The sequence below is a fragment of the Excalfactoria chinensis genome, chromosome 1 (genome assembly GCF_039878825.1).
Source record: "Excalfactoria chinensis isolate bCotChi1 chromosome 1, bCotChi1.hap2, whole genome shotgun sequence".
Taxonomy (NCBI): domain Eukaryota; kingdom Metazoa; phylum Chordata; class Aves; order Galliformes; family Phasianidae; genus Excalfactoria; species Excalfactoria chinensis.
In genome coordinates this window covers 121,495,040-121,514,464 of record NC_092825.1, presented here as the reverse complement: position 1 = coordinate 121,514,464, position 19,425 = coordinate 121,495,040, and the positions used below count along the sequence as shown (strand labels likewise).

General features: G+C 41.1%; 1 protein-coding gene across 3 annotated transcripts; it reads left to right on the top strand.

Annotated features, from left to right (window-relative positions):
- The first annotated feature begins 359 nt into the window (after positions 1–359).
- GYG2 (glycogenin 2) lies at positions 360–18,990 on the top strand. 3 transcript variants are annotated; one of them, XM_072336063.1, is made up of 9 exons: positions 360–678; positions 5,223–5,364; positions 6,999–7,173; positions 8,426–8,588; positions 9,119–9,245; positions 10,147–10,369; positions 11,324–11,464; positions 13,147–13,257; positions 14,805–18,990. In XM_072336063.1, exons 1-9 carry the CDS (start codon positions 672–674, stop codon positions 14,964–14,966), a joined length of 1,251 nt encoding a protein of 416 aa, XP_072192164.1. In that variant the 5' UTR covers positions 360–671; the 3' UTR covers positions 14,967–18,990. The 3 variants fall into 3 exon arrangements, with proteins under 3 accessions (XP_072192164.1, XP_072192172.1, XP_072192180.1); XM_072336071.1 differs by having other exon boundaries at positions 541–678; positions 13,150–13,257; positions 14,805–17,696; XM_072336079.1 differs by lacking the exon at positions 13,147–13,257 and having other exon boundaries at positions 541–678; positions 14,805–15,076.
- The last annotated feature ends 435 nt before the right edge of the window (positions 18,991–19,425 follow it).

Here is a 19,425-nt window from a genome sequence, read left to right as displayed (position 1 = left end):
CATTTTCAGGGTGAATTTTGCTTGTAACTAGCATAACAGGGCACTTATATTGGGAATATATTAAGTCTGAAGGGTAAAGGAAGGAAAACAAACTAGCTGTTAGACCATCAGAGCTCCGGATCACAGAACTGCAGGGGTTGGAAGGGATCTCTGGGGATTACTGAGTGTGAACCCCCGGCAAAGCAGCCCCCTACAGCAGGCTGCACAGGTAGGCGTTCAGGTGGGTCCTGAATATCTCCAGAGAAGGAGAACCCACAACCCCTCTGGGCAGCCTCTCCCAGCGCTCAGTCACCCTCACTATAAGGAAGTTCTGCGCTGCGTTGCGTCCCGCCGCCGGGAGGCGCCATAGCGCTACCGCCACGCCTGGGGGGCGGCGGGCGGCCCAGGTGGGCGGCAGGTGAGGGGACAGCGAGCCGGGCTGTGCCCTCCTCGGGGCCGAGAAGGGAGCGACTCCTCCGCGTGAAAGCCGGGGAGGGTCGCGTCGTGCCGACGGCTAATGCCGTTTTTCCGCCGCTGCGCACAGGAGTCCCCGTCAGCGTCATTCACCTCCCGCTGTCTTCAGCGGGAACGAGGCTAATCCCATTTGGTGATTTATCAGCCCCGGGGAACAGGCGAGGCGGGCGGCAGAGCTCGGTCCCCGCCCCGCTCGGCAGGCGCTCCGCGGCCGCACGATGTCCGGTGAGTACCGGTGAGGCCCTCCCGGCGCCCGCTCGTCCTCGGCGCCCCGCGGCACCGTCCGGCGGTCCGGGCCCGGCGGGCTCGTCCTACGGCTCGCCCCGACGGCGGGACGGGATCCCAGCGGCAGGCCGAGCTGCGATTAGCGGCCCGGGATTAGGGTTGGAGCCATCTGGCTGGTGGGAGGAAAGGGCCCGAGAGGTGGGCGCCTGTTGCCGGTCCGAGTGCTGCTTGGCCGGGCTGGGCTCGCCTGGGGCACATAGAGGGGAACTCTGCTGCAGCGTTGTTTTAAAGTTGTTTTGTGAGGAGAGTGGGAAAAACTGGAGGTGTCTAACAGCACCAGCTATGGACTCCATAGCCTTGCCCTGCTGACTGCTGTGTTTCTAGTTCTAGTATTTCTTTTTTTTTTCTTAAAACATCGAGTTACTCTTTTCATGTTGCTCATTTGTATAGTATAATATGGTTGCATTCGGTTTTTCACAGCGATCGCTTACTGTCTCCTGAGTAACAGAATTGCAGGGTCTTGATGCAGGATGTAACTGTCCCTAACTGGAAGATGTTTAATAATGGCCTCACAGAATGAGAGAGAAGTCCTCACTGTAGCCTGTCCTCAAGAGTCCTAATCCTGCCTGGTGACACTCATTGCTGCTTTAGTAATGGGTGGTACCTGTGTTTGGATCAGGTAGAACTTCATTAGGCCATTAGAAAACTGCGTAACAATTTCACTTGGTGGCTTAGCGTAGCTGCTTTCATCGCTACTCGTTCTGCCTAATTGTAACTAAATTCATCCTGACTGCTTCTGCACTCCTGGGTGCAGCTGGAGCAGAGCTTCCTGTTCCACATCCCTCTGGTGATTAATGCTAAGTCAGAGGTCAGGAGACCTGTGACCAACTAGAACGTGGCCAGCAGGTTGAGGGAGGTGATCTTCCACCTCTACCCAGCCTGCATCTGCAATACTGTGCCCAGTTCTGGGCTGCTCAGTTCAAGAAAGACAAGGCACTTGTAGAGAGTCTGGCAGAGGGCTGAAAAGATTACTAGGGGCCTGGAGCTTCTCCTCTATGAGCAATGGGGCTGTTCAGTCTGGAGAAGAGAGGGGTTCCTATCAACACTGATAAATATAAATACTTGTATAAGTGCAGGAGTGAAATGGTTGGGGTCAGGCTTTTTCTTCAGTGGCATGCAGCAATAAAACAAGGGGCAGTGGGCACAAACTGGAAGATAGGAACTTCCCTACAAACGTGAAGAAAGTTTATTTACTGTGAGGGTGACAGTGCCCTGGAACAGGCTGCACAGAGTGGTTGTAGAATCTACTCTGGAGAGATGCGAGATTTACCTGGACACTTTCCCATGCAGCCTCCTGTAAGGATACAGGTTTAGCAGGAGACCCCTCCATTCCACATGGTTCTGTGACTTACTTTATCACTGCAGCAGTCTAATGCACCTCCACAGAAACATGCCCTGGGAGGAGATGCTTAGCGACCTGATGTAAGAAGGGGCGTAGCAGAGGGGTGCACTGTGCACAGCAGGCCTGGCCCCAGGCTGTAGTGTGCCTGCCCTGCAGAGATGGTAGCTGCAGCAGAAGGGGAAACCAAGATGAGAACAGCAGGTAGTGTCAGTGAGGAATGTGGGAAAGCATTGAGCTGTTGTTAGTTGGCAAGGCAGAGCATTCTGGGAACATAATCAGCCTATTGGGGATTTTTAGCTATTTTATGTACTCTTCTTTTTAAGATGGCGTTGTGTTATTTAGAGTAGCTTTGTAGGAAAGCTGATGTATCTGATGCTCTGGCTCCCATTGCAGTTTTGGAGCGGGCAACTTGTCGAACTGAAGTTGCTACTCTAGGAGCCACTGCTAGAGCACATCTGTCATTTCTCTATCAAGAAGCAGAAATATGTTTAAAGAGCTGTGCCAATTGGATTATGAAACTTGGTTTGGAGCCGGTAGCTGTATGTGTTTTGTTTAGTGCTTATTATTGAGTCACCCTTGCCTCTCCTTAGTGTTTGGTCATTCTCTGTCTCCCTTTTACTCTGACCATCAAAGGAAGCGCTGCTCGATCTGTGTGCTGCTGTGGATTCTAAGGTTTTTATGCAGCTTTAGGACTGGTTTTCAGGTCTGTTTAAGAATATTGCCTCTGGCAGCTCTGTCTGAGCTACTGCTGTGAGTAAGTAGCATAAGAAGTTGGTGATGTTGACTAAAAAGCTGTAACAAGTTTCATACAAACTCACCCACCCCATAACTTTGGTGACTGGTTTATGCAGGCTGCTCTGCAGCTTTGATAGCAGCATGAAGAAGACAGCAAAAATAACTTGCTTGAAAGTCTGACCTGTTCTGAGCAAGTATTGCCAGTGCCAACAGCCATTTCTAAACTTGCATCTCCGTGTTGCTGCGTGGTAATCTAGGCAAGAGAAATGAGCAGACTTATATTCATACAACGCAGTTATAATGTGATTCTGATCGTACACAGACTTTTCTTGTAATTCACAGAGTCGCCGTAGGGCTCCACAGCTTGAAAACAATTTGCTTGAGAACATAATGCTGTTCACACTAGGTGTTGCCTGTGAAGCATCCTGGTGTCATCCAGCACGGAGAACTGAAAGCAAAGCTGCACTTGGCAGTGAAAAATAAATAAATATATGTATATATACATATGTATAGCTGTGATGAATTTTAAATACCTGTAGATCTTTAACTGATACTTCTGTGTGATTTTAAAATAGAGAGTATATGCTTCTTGTTGCATCAGTAATGTTTTAATGCTGCTCGGTTTCAGCCAGGAGTTTGATTGCCTGTTTAATTAGCTTGATAATGGTTTGCTATATAAAGAGGACCACAATATGTACCCCACAGCAGATTGTCAGAAGAGGCGATTGGTTTCTTTTCCTTGGTAAGTGTTAGCCAGAGCTCTTAGAAGCTGTTTGCTTTCTTGTAGTTCCGACCACAGCTTTGCTCCAAGAAGGACTGAGCAGGAAAGCGTGTGTAACTTGCCATGCCGACCTGCTGAACTGTTCCTTGAGTAGCTTGTGTAGTTCTGGATGGGCTATTTATGCAAATGTTTGGTCTCTTTAGCAAAAAGAATTTGCAGAGTCAATGAGGAGTTTGTGCTCAGTTTTATGGCTGCTGTTTCAAACAGTGTCTGAAGATAGAAACGCCTACTGGTTTCACAGTTTGCTTTCTGTTCTAACCTACCCCCCACCTTCCTCTCTGTGGTTGTTTTATTACCTTTGCCTTTTGTTGTTTTTTTTGGCTGGAGATGCTCGTTGCCCAACACAAAAGCATCTTTCTTTGCTGAGTCTTGGTGCCTTTCGAGAAGAATTTTACTGCTCAGGTGACCTTTGGGTTTTATGTATTTGTGTGTGTGGCTTTGCCACCTTCTTTGGGGGTGTGTGGGGGGCAGTATTTCTTTTTAACGCATGCTTGTATTTGTTTAATCTCTTGGAAAACTGCAGTAGGAACAGTTAATGTAAACAACCGTCCTTACAAACCACTCCCTGTGAGCACCTCCTATTCATTTGGTGGAACTCCCACAACGGGCTGTTGTGCTAAAAGGAGAAGCAGATGTTTTCACCGCAAAAACTCCTTTTTACTTTATTTGTAGAGATATTGAGGTCTGGCTGGAGACGAGTGGGTGGCAGGAGAGAAGCAGAGGGACAGGTCAGCATGCCAGCAGGTCTGTGTTTCCCTCTGGATTTGGATGATGTGGAAAACGGAAACGCTTAGTATCCAAGGGCTTATCACAGGCACCATGTGTACTTCACTGCATACCTTAAAGTTATGTTATGTTGGAGGTTTCAACTCGCTCTTTTTGGCAGCTTGTTTCTGTGGCAGTCATGAGGTCATTCATTGGGCTTTCTGCCACCAGTTCTGTGAGATTCTTTCCCAGTGTCTCTCATAGAGCCTAGAGACTGAGTGACACGGCGTTTCGGTGTTGTTGTATAGTAATGAATTTAATATAACTGTGTGTCCCTTCAGGTGGTGGTGGTTTTCAATGAGTAGCTCAAGACAAGCACTTACGGGAGCTCTGTTGAGCTCAGTGGAATTCCCCTCATCCCGTATGACCCCATTGCTTTGTTCTGGTTAGTTTTGCAGCTGAGCTATTTCTTCATCTCTGAGAGACTGCATTCACCTCACAACGTTTTAAGTTGTAGCTCAACCCGGGAATCCAGTAACCATTATCAGTTGTGCCATATATTATGTGGTATAAATGTACAATCTAAGTACTTATAGATCAGCTCTTTCAATTTGCCATTAAGCTTAGGCGAATGTGACTTGGGGAGTTACTTGTTTAAAGCTAGACTGAAAACTTTATGATGTTATGTGAATGAGACAAAAATAGCTTTCAGAGGCATAGATTCTGCAATCGTATTTACTGGATTTCTCTATTCAGTTTTGTCCTTTGGGGGAATTTAGGAAAGAGAAGAGCTTATCACAGGAGCTGCAGGTTGTTATAAGCTGTAGCCTAATGGCTAGCTGGAGGAGGGAGATTGTAGGAACCTGCCAAAAGAGCTTATATTAAATCTGTAAAGTGACTCTTCTCAATTTTTACTCCCAGTGACGGATCAGGCCTTTGTGACTCTTGCTACTGATGATGTGTACTGCCAAGGAGCTCTGGTTCTTGGACAGTCATTGAGGAACCATACAACATCTAGAAAACTGGCAATACTGATTACACCAGAGGTTTCCAGTGGAATGAGGTAAGAATTTGTGTGCTTTTGAAGGCTTGTAATATGGAAGAATAAACAATAATGTGAAGGATTTTAATGGGTTTCCTTAGGATTTCACAGCATTATAAGTAGAAGTTTCCTAACGGCTAATGATTTCTGAGGGGAGTCCCAAATCACATCCAGGGTGAGACTGTGTGCCTGATAAGTGTTTGCCTGCAGAAGTAGAGCTTGTGGATGGAAGTTGATACTTGAGCCCATAATTGGGAACATGAGCAGAAAGTTTAGAAACCAGGGTTTCAGTGTCTTGCATTTTTTTCCTTTTCTTCTTCTCCAGTTGTTTCTTGTTTAGAAAGAGCAAGATATCTACCAGCCACAACATCAGAACTCTCCAAGACTTTAGTGGCTCAACTTCAGATGACTGATATTGCAATATCAGCGTGATGATGAGAAATACCCTTCTGTGACTTTTTAAAAGTCGTAGTAATTCTACAAGCGTGGCAGAATTGTGTGTATAGGAATCTCATTAAATCGGTTGAACTTCGGCCTGGATATTTGGAGAACTGAGGTTTTTATTACAAAGGTGACATGCCACAATTGCTTGTGCTCTTAGTTCTGCTGTGGCTTAGGGCGTGTGCAAGCTCCTGATTTCTGTATGCTGTGCAAAATTGCTAACAATATATCTGTCTCAAGAAACAGGTTTTCCTTTCTTTTTTTTCCTTTTTTTCCTTTTCTTAAAGCACGAGCTTTGTCAGAGCAGTGTAGCCTTCCTAAGGGAAGTCTTGTCTTTTTTCTTCCCTCCTCCCTCTGTCTTCATTCATGGGGAGGAAAAAAGCTTTTTGTTTTTTAAGTGAGGTTAGCACTTGAAAAAGTGTGTCTCTGAACTAAGCTTCTAAAAGTCTGTATCTACACTTAATACTTTCACAGTTAACTTCTGCCCCTCATATATCAGTCGAGCAAAACGTAGTGACTTTGAAATCTAGATAATCAGCACAGGCTTTTCTTCTTCTGTATCTGAGTGATATCTAGGAGTTTGTAGTTGATAGTGTAATATAAATAAACTGTGTTTAAAAGCTTTTTCTTGTACCTTATGGGAATATTATTTCCTTTGATACCCCCTATTCAATTTGTGTGAAAGACACGCTCACTACTACAAATAACCTCAAGTTAAGACTTCTAAGAAGACTTATTTTCTCTGTGCAAGTATGTGCTGTCTGTTTAAAAGGCTGTTTTTGCTCTGACACAACGGATGCAAACAACAGCACCGACAGTACCTGCTACGTCCTGTACAGTGTGCACATGGTATGATTTGTATGATACGGTCCTGTTCCTTAGACACAAATGTGAAGAAATGAAAGCTCCTTTAACTTCTGTCAGTGTTTCTATAGGAGACTAAGTAATTAAGATAAGGGTTGATTTGTCTTCCATACAGCACCTGTAGGTTTTGAGATGGGTTGGCCCCTCACTGAAAGAAGCAGTGACTTACAGCTTGATGTATGTCACTTCAGCAGGCTGTTTATAAGGACTTTGAGCTTCTGAAGTCTTATTCTAAGCATCAGTCTAACCCTTGTTATTGTCACAATAAATGTGCTGTGTCAGTGTTTTCGTAGCAGAAGTGGTGAACCTTAATAAGTTCCCTTCTTTCTCTCTACTGTTTGCTCTGGTAGGTCTGTCCTGCGCAGCGTGTTTGATGAAGTCACTGAGGTGGATGCACTTGACAGTGCTGACTCGGTCCGTTTGGCTCTGTTGCAGAGGCCAGAACTGGGTGTAACCTTCACTAAACTTCACTGCTGGACCCTTACTCATTATAGCAAATGTGTCTTCATGGATGCGGACACCTTGGTGAGCAGAGCAGGAGCAGTGCTGAAGTTTGTGTCTGTCTTAGATGTGTTCTGAGTGTGTGCTCCCTTGTCTGGCAACCCAGTGGCCTAGAAAGTGACCGTATTTGCTGGGATTCACAAGGCTGCAGGAGCTGCAGCTGGATATTTTGGCTGACAGCTTTGCTGCCTGCCGAGAAGTAGATCCTGTTCTGAGAGTAGCCTCCAGACTGTCTTCAAAAGATATCATAAACACATCCTGTGCAAATTGGCTTCTGACAGATGTTTGATCTTAGTAGGTCTCTGTCATATACTTCTGCTTGGAATTGCTCTGGTCATGGAGGCTGGCAAGTTATAAAAAGGAGAGGAAAACAAAACATTTTCTGATATATGAAGATTAAAAAAAAAGCTGTAATTTTGACAAGGACAGTCATGTCAGCGTTTCTCTGCAGCAGTTAAAGAGTTTTGCTCTGAGAGAGTGGGATGCAATTTGATTTAATAGGATAATGTTCGTATTAAAAACTAAATTATTCCTCTCAGAGAGCAAGGAGAAGAATTTATGATTTAAAGTTAAAGGAAGAAGGCAAGTATTTGGCTGTGGTATTTCTATGTTTGTTTGTCCTGCTGTTTATTTTTTGTTTGAAGTCAGTGAGATGATCCTTTCTTCTAAAAAGATTTACTCTCCTATTTTTCAGTGTCTCCCGTTACAGTCAGTTTGAGTGGGATACAGGCTACAGCCGTCTTTCCACCAGTTTTAAAAGTGATCTGGGTCAAACTGATTGATTGATTTATTTTTTCCCTGTTTCATTTTGATGCTCTAAAACCAACCCAAAGCAAGATTCTGAGCTTAACTTACATTAGAAAACCAGTTACAAGAGACGGTTGTCCTGTTTTAGTCTTAAGCCAGTCTGCTGCTAAATCAGATAATTTGGATTCTTGGCTTTGCTGTGTTACTGAGAATAATGGACTTTGGGAAAGGGAGCTGAGAAATAAGGAGAATTTCATGGTATGATATTTAAAGGGACTTTTTGGAGGATCTGTGACATTCATGAAATCATTTCATGGGATTTCTACTTCTGTCAGAGAACCATAGTTGAAGTTACTTAATTACATTAAGTATGTAGTTATGAACTTTAGCATGTTTGGCTACTTTTATGTCCTGCAAACTGCGCTCTTGGTCAAACCAAGATTTGAATTTGGTAGTGATGATGTAGCTATTCATGCTCCAGAAAAACATCTTTTGTAACAATTTACCTTTTCTCCTCTGTTCTCCAAAGGTGCTTTGCAATGTTGATGAATTGTTTGATCGAGAAGAGTTTTCAGCAGCTCCTGATTCTGGCTGGCCCGACTGCTTTAATAGTGGTGTATTTGTTTTCCGACCTTCTTTAAAAACTTACAACTTACTGCTCCAGTTTGCTGCTGAACATGGCAGCTTTGATGGTAAGAGATGAAGTGCAAGGAACTAGATTCAGTCTCTCTGAGCCACATTTCCATAACTTCCATGCGATCTGGTAGAACAGAGGAAGGCAGGAGTTCACTGGGCTTTAAGTAAATGATCCCCTTCACAAAAATTTATAGTGCAGATCTTTGCCTCTTACACAGTATTTAAGACTCACTGAATTATTGCAGGCTGTGCTTCCCAGAAGAGTACAATGAAGAGAGTCTGAGTCTTGCTCAGTAAGTTTTTATTTTGCTGTCTGTTCTAGGAGAAAGAAATACAGCTGATCTGCTCTGAGGGAGACAAAAATGCCTTCTTCTTTCTTCATAAATTACAGTAGGACTCCACTTACATTGAAATTGCATTGAAGTGGGTCATGTATTACTTGTACTCACTCATCTGGACATACTGTCAAGTCTAAGTTGCAGTCCCACGAACACCCCAGTGTAATTTATAACCTTGTACATGACATTTTGACATAAATTGGAATGTAATTATATGTTACGGTAACATTGCTTTATATGTTCTTTAGGGGGTGATCAAGGCTTGCTGAATAGCTTCTTCAGCAACTGGGCAACAGCAGACATTGGCAAACACTTACCATTCATCTATAACTTAAGCAGTAGTGCGGTGTACACCTACATTCCTGCTTTCAATCAGTAAGTAGTGACAGTTTGGACTGACTGTACATGTTTGTAGCTTGCTAATAATAAATCATCTACTATAAAAGAGAGAGAATGAATAATAATGACGTATTCCCTTGATCTGAATTTCAGTAGTGCAAAATGGTGTGCTGTATAAAAATCATGGATTTATAAACTTAAAAGCAATGTGAAAATGTATTGCATCTGGACAGATAGAAAGTCCCACAGTCAGCTACCATGTCTCATATACTGCTTCAGAGAAAGTTTTCTCAGCTTTGAATGTATGTAGATTACTTTCACATCAGATTCTAACAGATTTACTTGGGAAGTTATTCCTCCCATTCAGTTCTGTGGGAAATAGTTGGGCTTTTTCATTCTATTTATTTATTCAGAAAACCTTTTATGATGTTCTTCCTTGGAACAGAATTTGTGCTAGTGATTATATTACATCAGTTAGTCTGGTTAGAGAAGCTTCTGGCAAAAAGCGAGTTGTTTTAGAGGTTCAGTGTGCCATGAATTACTCCTACAGTTGCACAGAACACAAGCTGAGGGAGATGTACATGATAGTAGTCTTAAAAATGGGATCAGTGCCAACCAATGCTCTTGCTGTTTGAAGTGGTTTTCATTCAGCTGTGAGCACAGCGTGCAAGAAGACTGGAAACAGGACGGCATGAGCCTTTCAGTTTCCTTCATGAACTTTTCAACTAGAATTAGTAGCTGGAAGTAATGGCAGTGTTAGCCTTCTCTTTTACTGCGTACTACTTAAGATCCTTTATTTTAGGTTAAGGTAACACATATATTCATATTAAATGTATTTTTGTTACAAAGTACTCTCACCTCACCACTAAGAGTAAGCATGTTTCTTTAGCTAAAGTGTTATCTTTAATATATGGATGTGTATGTTTAATTCATACAGTTTTGGTAGAGATACCAAAGTTGTTCACTTCCTGGGAGCGACAAAGCCCTGGAACTACAAATACAACCTTCAAACAAAGAGAGTTATGCAAGATGGCACCACCTCTGGATCTTTCCATCAGCTGTCATTTCTTGCCCTTTGGTGGAACATATACAGTGCCAGTATATTGCCTTTGCTAGAAAAATTTCAGAAGATGGAAGAGTCAGAATCTGAGGAATGGAAGGTAACTGTCAGGGGGTTCATGAGAATATACTGGAATCGCAGCAGAAGTCCTGAAAATTGTGTTTGCCGGACGAAATAATTGCATGGGAAAACGTACCTGTCAGTTGGTAATAGATTCCTCTAAAAGCCATCTCTGCTAAATGAGCAGTTTAAGAAAGATGCCTGGTACTTGTGGCTTTGCTCATATTTCCTCCACTCCCTTTCTTAACCGATGAGGAGTTTATATGGAAGTATACATATATACACGCTAAAAAATTAAACAAAATACAGTGCAAGTTAGGCAGAGAAGGTGATCATCTGACTGTGAAACAGACCTCTGACTTTTTGTAGGTTTGGACCTCAAACTAGGCCTTGAACTAGAGTAAGACATTTTTCAGTCCTTTGTTGTCTTTTACTTTATAAGCATCAGAACAAATTGGATGTGAAAAATAACTGTTTAATTACATTTCAGGTATTATGTGAGTTAGTTTTACGCCATCAAGCATTTACTGTTTTCATCACAGGAAGTGCAGCAATATGTATTTTTATGAAAAGAATAAAAAGCTGTTGATAAATGCCTTCTTGGATACCTACAATATAATCAAAGCTCTGGAGAGGAATTTGGTTTATAAACCTGATGACAGTTCAGAAGGCAGAGGAATGAGTGGGTGGGTTTTGATCTGCTATTTAATGTGCTCCTTTAGTTTATTGTTTTATTAATTGGGCGGTGAATAAATATTTCAGCTACAATAGCATGAAGATGGGAATATCTGCTGGGTTTACCTCTTGATGATGGCAGCGTAATCTTCAGTTCATGAATCTAAGTTGAAATATACTCTGAATCTGTGAGCACAACTTTTTAAAGCGTATTGACTTTAAAGTTGAAAACTACTTAAGGAAGTGAATCTGTTCTAAGTAAGATATTGATTTCCTTCACAATTTTATTTCATCGATGGGATGTTCTTGTTTTTGCTAGCATTCTTTCAGTGGAGTTGAAATTACACTGAAAAAGGTTGATCCTTCTGTGGCCAATTCTTTGCAAATGCCTGTACTTCCAGAGCAGGCATATGAAGCACATCCCACAGCGTGTTCCTCTGAGGTGCTCAGTTTCAAAGCGGTAAGTATGCTGCATATTCCTGTATGCAGTAACAAAGTAAAATGATATACTGAAATAAGTTTGTTTGTTTGTTTGTTTTTTTGTTTGTTTGTTTTTGTATTAGAATTTACTTGCTATCATCAGAAATAGTCTGAAGAATATTTATTTGCTTTAATCACGTGTGCTTGTCATACCCAGAGGTTGAGTTTGCATTGAGTCTTACTAAAAATTTGTGTATTGAAAGAAGGTTGGTTCTTAATAAAACGTAATAAAAAGGAATTCCTTTAACCAGTTAATCTTTTGAATACTCACAATCCTGTAAATGAATATATCTAAAGCTAGAATTTCCCTCCTTCCTCCCCCCCCTTTCTTTTTTTTCTTCCCTGGAAGTATTGACTCTGAAAACTGTTCCCCAGATTTCTCTGATTTGGGCAACAAGGAGGATCTTTGAAGGAAATCCCTAATGATCACTGCAGTGGTTCTCGTTCTTTTGTCACTCTCTTTGTGTATTTGGGCATTTCTATTGCAGTGGTGCTCCTTATTTTGGGCAGGAATTTAATTGGAGCTAACAGAATGATATTTTAGAGGTGTAAGTTGTGTTTATATGATGTGCCGTAATACAGCAAGGTACAGTTGAGAGAGAATAAAATCAGTGGCATAATGTCATCTGCTGCTTTGATTTGTGGGCTGATCTCTAGAAAGATGAATGTTTTACTGTATTCAGTGTTTCTTTTCTTTGGACTGTAGTTACTCCATAAAGCTATACGCTCTGCTCCATTATTTTCCAGCCTGAGTGAAAAGAGGCTGAAGGAAAACTGCAAACATTCCAGCCTTACAGTTCAAAATGATTAGCAAATGATACCTGATCTTGTGTGCCTGATGGATCTGACTGTTGGAAATACTCAAGTCAAATAAGGAAACATTTTTAAGATGCTGTTTGGAGTAAAATAATAATAATAATAATGTTCATTTAAAATACTGTCATGCACATTTAAACATACTACACTGTAATTAAAAAGGTAAAGCAGGACTGGTTTATCAGAAGGCTGTGTTAATTTGAAGTGAATAGACACATTCTGATCTTGGGAACACCGTCATTCGTGTGTTTGTTGCTTAGCTTCAGTAGTCTTGTGGGACGGTTTTGCTTTTAACTGAAGGGACTCAAATATGGGGGCTGTTTATTCATTTGTTCTGACATCTAGCAAAGGCAATTATTTGGGGCCATATTTTTTGGGCAGCTCGTTTTAATTTTGTTATGGAGTACAGTGTACTGTTCTTGTTCTGTGCCTGCAGAAGCTCAAGTTACAGAGCAATCTAGAATCCTAAAATTAGTTTTTTCCTATTTAAATTTGGCCTTGTGAATGGAGGGCATCTACTGTGAGCTGGTTTTCCAAGCCATTCCTGTAATCCCTGAAGAATGCCAGGCACTCTTAAAACTATTTTAAGGATGCGATGAGCTGCCTTCTGGAGATACTTATCCTAGACTGATTATAGTAGGAGCTTAGATTCAGTACCATTTTGATAGCTAAAGCTACGAGAGATGAATTTTGTCCTTGGTCACATTGCTTTGTTTCTTTTACTCCTGCCTTCTGCTTTCCCAAATCCCAAGACTGGGGTCATTTTGTCTTGTATACTTTCTCATTATGAGGAAACTGGGGAGGGGAAAAAGTTCTTTTAATAAAAACTCAGTGGTTGTATTCTAGCAGCCTGTATATGAAACTGAACAACGTGGTTCTAGCATTCATCTCTCTGAACCTGACAGACCTTCCAAGCAACTCGCTTCTCATCCTGCGTTTCAGGAAACCTCTGAGCTGGTACACGTAGCTTTCTGCATTGTACTTCTATTGGTAATTGCATGCATGTCGCTGCTGCCAGCATCATTCTGGGAAATACTGATTAACCAATGCAGTATGCAGATAAATTCTTAAATCTTTGAGTTATGTAACTAATGTATTAACCTCTTCTGATACTGGCATGCCATTGCATTCAGCTTATTTTACTTCTAGGTTTTGAATGTATAAAAATGCGTGCTACTGATTTTAGCTGTGCAATGATATAACAGCAACACTTAACAAGGAAATTGTTTTGTTTGTTTTATTGTACGGTGGCTGGGATTTTGTTGTTTTTTTGTTTTGTTTTTGTGGAAGATGATGTACTGTGAGTCAGACATGGAGCTGAAGCTGCTTGGCTGTGCTTTGTGGTCATGCACTGTATTTTTCTGTGGGCAGTATGGCAGCCAATTAATGCCAAACTTGGCATCGTTGGGGTCACAGGGTGTCCAGGAGCTGAGTCTTGTAAGGTGCACAGCACATTTTGCTACTTAGGAAAATCTGAAGTGATGCGGTGAAAGGCTGAGAGACAACTTGATAGGTGAAACTGTAGCTCCTCTATGGTCAGGGATGTTAAGGACCTAGTTAAAACTATTAATTTATGGAAACGTAATGATTCCTGTTCTTTTAATAGCATCCAAGGCTGTTGATAATGTTGATAATAGGAATCTTACTGCATTTTTGCAGTTATGTATATACATACCCTAAGAACGAATAACATATATACACACATTTGCATATATACGGTGCAAACATGCTCTTCAGTATCATATCATAGTATCATAGTATCGTGCGAGTTGGAAGGGACCTTAGAGATCATCGAGTCCAACTCCCGGGATTCGAGCCCTCTAGTGTAGCAGAGCGGCAGTTTTACCCCTTGCGCCACAAGGGGGATTCGAACCCGGGCCCTCTGGGTGTTGCAAGCGGCGGTTCTAACACCGTGCGCCACCGTGTTTTTATTCATCTTCAGTGTTTTTATTCATCTTCTAAGTCGTGTACAGACTAGATTCCAAGCAAGGATACTGATTGCCTAAGTTTAAATCATCATGTTAAGTGAGCAAAGTACCTTGGTCTGTGAGTACAAGCATTGCACAAGGCCTGCACCCCAAACTGGCACAGGCCTTGCATATAATGGGTATTCCAGGGCATTTAGGCAGCTTAAGCCTAGTAATTGATCAGTTCAGGTCATGGTTTTCCTTTTTATTGGGTTGAGATAGTTACTAATGATATGTTATGCATTTGTGCTCTTGATGTTGAATCATGGTACAGAATTTTGGAGTGTCATTTAAAATTTGTTACCATTCTAACAAGTAATATCAACCTTAAAATTACCTGATTTGCTTGAGATAATGTGATTAATTAGAAGCATAAAAGAATTGGGTAAATGAGATCACTTTTTGCTTTGTTTGTTTGCTTGCTTGCTTCTTTTAACTGGCACTTTATAAAACAGCAATTTTGACTTTTAAGGTTTAACTTCACAGCACTGAAGTGAGAACAATCAAGTGACTGTTTTCCTACTGTTCTTCCCACAGAATGAGGCTGCATCTTCTGTCTCAGAGCTCTCTATTCACCTCAAACCAGAAGAACCAAATCCAGATGATGAACGGAGAAAATGGGAGGAAGGGCGTATGGACTACATGGGAAAAGATGCTTTTGAGCATATCAAAAAGAAATTGGATACATTTTTACTCTAAGATGAAGTGAACTGTAATGACTATCATGATGTTTCTTCTGTAAATACAACCTTGAGTATTTGGATATCTTCGTAGTTTATTTGACACCAAAGCTGATGGAAGACTAACAGAGATAGACCCTTGTTTTGTTGTTTTTTTGGGGTTTTTTAATGGTTGTGTGTGCCTCAACTTTATTTTCTCTCATAGTGCCTTCTGAGGTATAATGAATGATACTTTCTGAATATGAAACTCTCCTATTTATCACTTTTCCCCACTGCTCTGGATAAATACTGCACAGGAGCAGTGAAGTATGTTGAAAGTTGAGCTTATTTTACAGTACTTACCTCTTACAAGAGGCCGCAAAAACTTCTTAAATTAAAACTTTTGTCTTGGAATCCAAGTTAATGATTCCAAGGGCAACCATGGTGTAGACTTCAACGTGAGAGAAAAGTAAGAAGACAAAATTCTGGCCTCACAAAAGTCTGTGATAAAAGCTTTTCATTTAAGTATAATTAGGTGTAGAGTAAGTCAGGACTTTGAAATCGCTGCTGGTTACGCTTCTTGTTTTATATGGAAACTACTTAAGTAGCAGTGTGATGGAAAGGTGTCTTAAGGTAGTCTTAAGACAGACTGAAAATGTGTACTAACCTTTTATACTGTTGCTATAGGATACCATTCATGTGTGTGGTTTTTTTAATTACGTGTTAGCTTTTATCTCTGCATTCAGTGTTGCATAGTTAGGGGAAGAAACGCTGACTGACACTATGGTGTAAACCCTTCTGGTGCTTTATATTGATTTGTTTACAGTATTCTGCAGTTGATGAAGGCATTCTTCTCTTTTAGTATGGTTGCTCCAGTTTGAGTGCAACTGAAAACATAGTCCTTGTTTTAGTAAACAGGCCCTCTGAAGATCTTTTAAACGATAGCTTTGTGTGGGAACTGAAAAATCAGAGTGTAGTTGCAGGTAAATCTATTTATGAGACTCCATTATATTAAGTGTACTTAGAGGGATTGCTTTATGAATGTTGAGTCTTTAAATATGAGTGTTACTGGCAATTATTTTTTTTAACAAACAAGAAGAAACACTTTGAAAGGAAGAAGCTTTGATAGGCATGCTAATATGGTAACGGCTTTGATGCAGTTATGCATAGTGATGCTGCGTCTTAGAATGAGAATCCTGCAGTGCTGATGTGGGATCTGAAATGTATTCCAGCCTTTATTTGTCACCAATTTTGTTAAAGGTAAATTGAATGAAATAACTTGGGAATTCTGTTTAACAGCCAGTTGTGTAAAGTTAGACATCGCAGAATCATAGAGTGACCTGGGTTGAAAAGGACCACAGTGATTATCCAGTTTCAACCCCCTGCTATGTGCAGGGTCACCAATCACCAGACCAGGCTGCCCAGAGCCACATCCAGCCTGGCCTTGAACCCCTCCAGGGATGGGGCATCCACAGCCTCCTTGGGCAACCTGTTCCAGTGCATCACCACCTTCTGTGTGAAAAACTTTCTCCTAATGTCTATTGCTGTAGATGTTAATGAAGAAAAAGATGGGGGAGGGAAAAAGGAATTTTTTTCTTTCTCAATCAAAAAAGCTTGAGAAGAAGAGGAATAACTTGGACAAATTGGGAAAAAAAGAGTCAGAAGATCCCTTGAAGGCAGAAGAGTGATCTGAGTTTTTTTTGAGTTACTTCCTTCTGTTTACAGTAGTGGCATTACTTTTACTTCGGGGGCTATTTCTGATTTGTCAAATTCTTTATTTCTCATTTATTCTCAGTATTCCTAAGGTGAGAATTGTGGGTCTCTCTCTTTGTTTGGTCTCTTGACATTGAGCCTCTAGTTGAAGTTAGGTGTTTCAAGTCTCTGAAGTCGAAGAGAGAGATGTCCAGAAGATGATTCGTATCAGTTTTTTCCATTAATCACGAAAGGACCCTTGATAAATTGCTTTTCCTTGGCAGGTAACCGTTATATGAAAATATAAAGGCAGGCATTTTCTACATCTTGTTTTGTGTGTCCCAGTGCAGCACTACATGGAGATTATACCAGCAGCACTGTAGTGGCATTTGATCTGCTAATTATCTCTATTTCTTATTGAAGTTAACTTGTGCACTTCTGGAAAAGTCTTCCATTTTATAAGAATTATTGCTATATATTATTGCTAATACAATTCAGACAGTTTCTGATAACTGAATACAACAGTAGGCAACCGTGTGCGAACTCAATGTTTCATGCAGCTGTAATTCTGCAATAGCTACTAGATCTTACTGGGTACATTACTATAGATTATGGGAAAAAAACAACTAATGTGAGATCTATAATTGAAAAGCTTTAAAATAGACATATGACTGTAGGAAAGGAGCTGTTACAGAACACATTGGGAAGTGTTAAGATGTAGAGTGGTATCATGTTTGGATTATGTAATGTTTTGCAAAGAAATGTGCAGACTAATGAAAATAAAGCAGTAGTGGGAAGGACATATGAAGTAGTGCTCATCGAGTGACGCGTGGTTACAGATTACATTGTGCCAGGGTGTGCCATTTGTGACTGATTGGTTACTTTAATGTTGTTGTCTTTTCATTGTATTAAATTGCTTGTCAGACATTCGCATCACCAGCTGAGCAGAATTAGGATGTGCACATTACATTTCTACAGACATATGTGACAGAAGCATTAGAATTTTTCTTGAATTAGCACCGAAGTTGATGAGTCCCTGTTTCCCAGAGAAATATAACTCTGCTTAAAAACTTTGCCCAAGTTTTTGTGCATTGTCTTCATTCAAGAAATCATTTACAAATGAAATTATATCTTAGTGGATTCTTGCACTGTAATGTCTCCAGATAGTGAGAAGGGTCAGACCAGAATGTGCTTGTGCTGTACTTTGAGCAGCTTCCTTTGATGGTTGTGGGCATCATTCTACAACTGTGAGGCCGCAAGCAGGTTTGGAGAGTGTCATGGGCAGCACGTTACAAACTCTGTGGATCATGGCAAAGTCAAAACATGACTTGGAAGTCAAGTTCAAACTGAGCCTCACCCAGAATTACTTACACTTTAAAGTGTGGGTAGTCTCAGGTGTTTCTAGGGTAAAGGAGTTTAAGAAAATCAAACTTTCTGGTGGCGCCACTGGTCCCTAAAGAAGAATTTGTTCAGGCCCTGGTGAACCAAGAAGCAGCTGTAAGGGTTTTGAAAGGCCAAAGTCAGACCTGGTGTAGTGTGGGAGACTTAAAGTGGACAGGCTGAGTTAAAATCAAGATATGTTTATTCTCTCTTCTTTTGTCCTGGGCATAAGTATTTACAGCAAGACTTAAGAGATAGTTTTATTTGCAAAATAACAGTGCTCTTCATATAATAAACAGGAGATAGTGTGGGTGAGCCGCAAGGAAAATTCTTGAAAATCTTAGACGAGTGGGTTAATGCACTTTCCCACTGGAAGAGGAGGTGGTTGTTCTTGTAATGCCCCTGCTTACTTCATGGTGTCTTGTGAGGACGTTTCCACTCAGTCGTTCTTTTGGGAAAGAAGAGTTTTCTTTGTCTCTCTGGCTCAGTCGGCTCACATGAGCTATGCCTTGTAAAGCTGATCTTTGGGGGAAAAACCACACGCTTATTGGCTTATCTGCAGTGATCTGCCTGTCCATCAATGTGAGACTGACCTAGTGGCAGGTGGCTTTATATATCTGCATGCCTCTGAAAATCTCCACTTGTTTAACAGAAAAAAATCTGCCTATTTATTCCTTAATAAATTCTGTTGTTTTGCTGAGCTAAACTGTTCTGATTCAAATAGTTTTGAAAATAACACGAGATGGGCCCGTTCTCTTAATTTATACCTCTAATAATATCATCATTGCGTGAGAGTGTTTAGCACAGTCTACGAGAAGATGTTGTTTTATGTACTTGTTAGCTTTTTTTCCCCACAGCTTGTGATTACATTGTGGAGTTGTGTTTCTGTGACTTGATGCTTTTTAAATCAGCCCTGTAAATGAGATAAGAATTGACTGCTTGGCATTTTAATCAGCCTGTAGAAATAAACGTCAGTTAATACTTGTCATTGGAATACCTCGCATTTTCAGTCTATGGCTAGCAAAGTGCTTCAGTTGAAGTTCTGTTCATCCAAAGCTGGCTGGCTCATAAATAAGTTTATTTGGTATCAACAGTTAGAAGGGGCAACACCTAAGCAGTGTTGTACCTCCTGGTATAAACTTTCCACTTGTAATAGCTATAGCAAGGGTAATTAAAAAGTTTAATTACAGTGATATGTAATACTTTGAATATGGGGGGGGGGGGGGGGGAGGGGGGAAAGCAGAGTTGACAGGCCTTATCCTTACCTTTACTTTGGGTGTTGTAAGGATGCTTTAATCCCCCAGAAAATGGGGGGGGAAAATGTAACTCCAAGAGAGCTGGATTTCAATTTGCAGTTCTTTGTTTTTATTTTGTATTTATTTTCCCACCCAGGAATGACAGAAGACGAACTGCTCAGTGAAGGGACT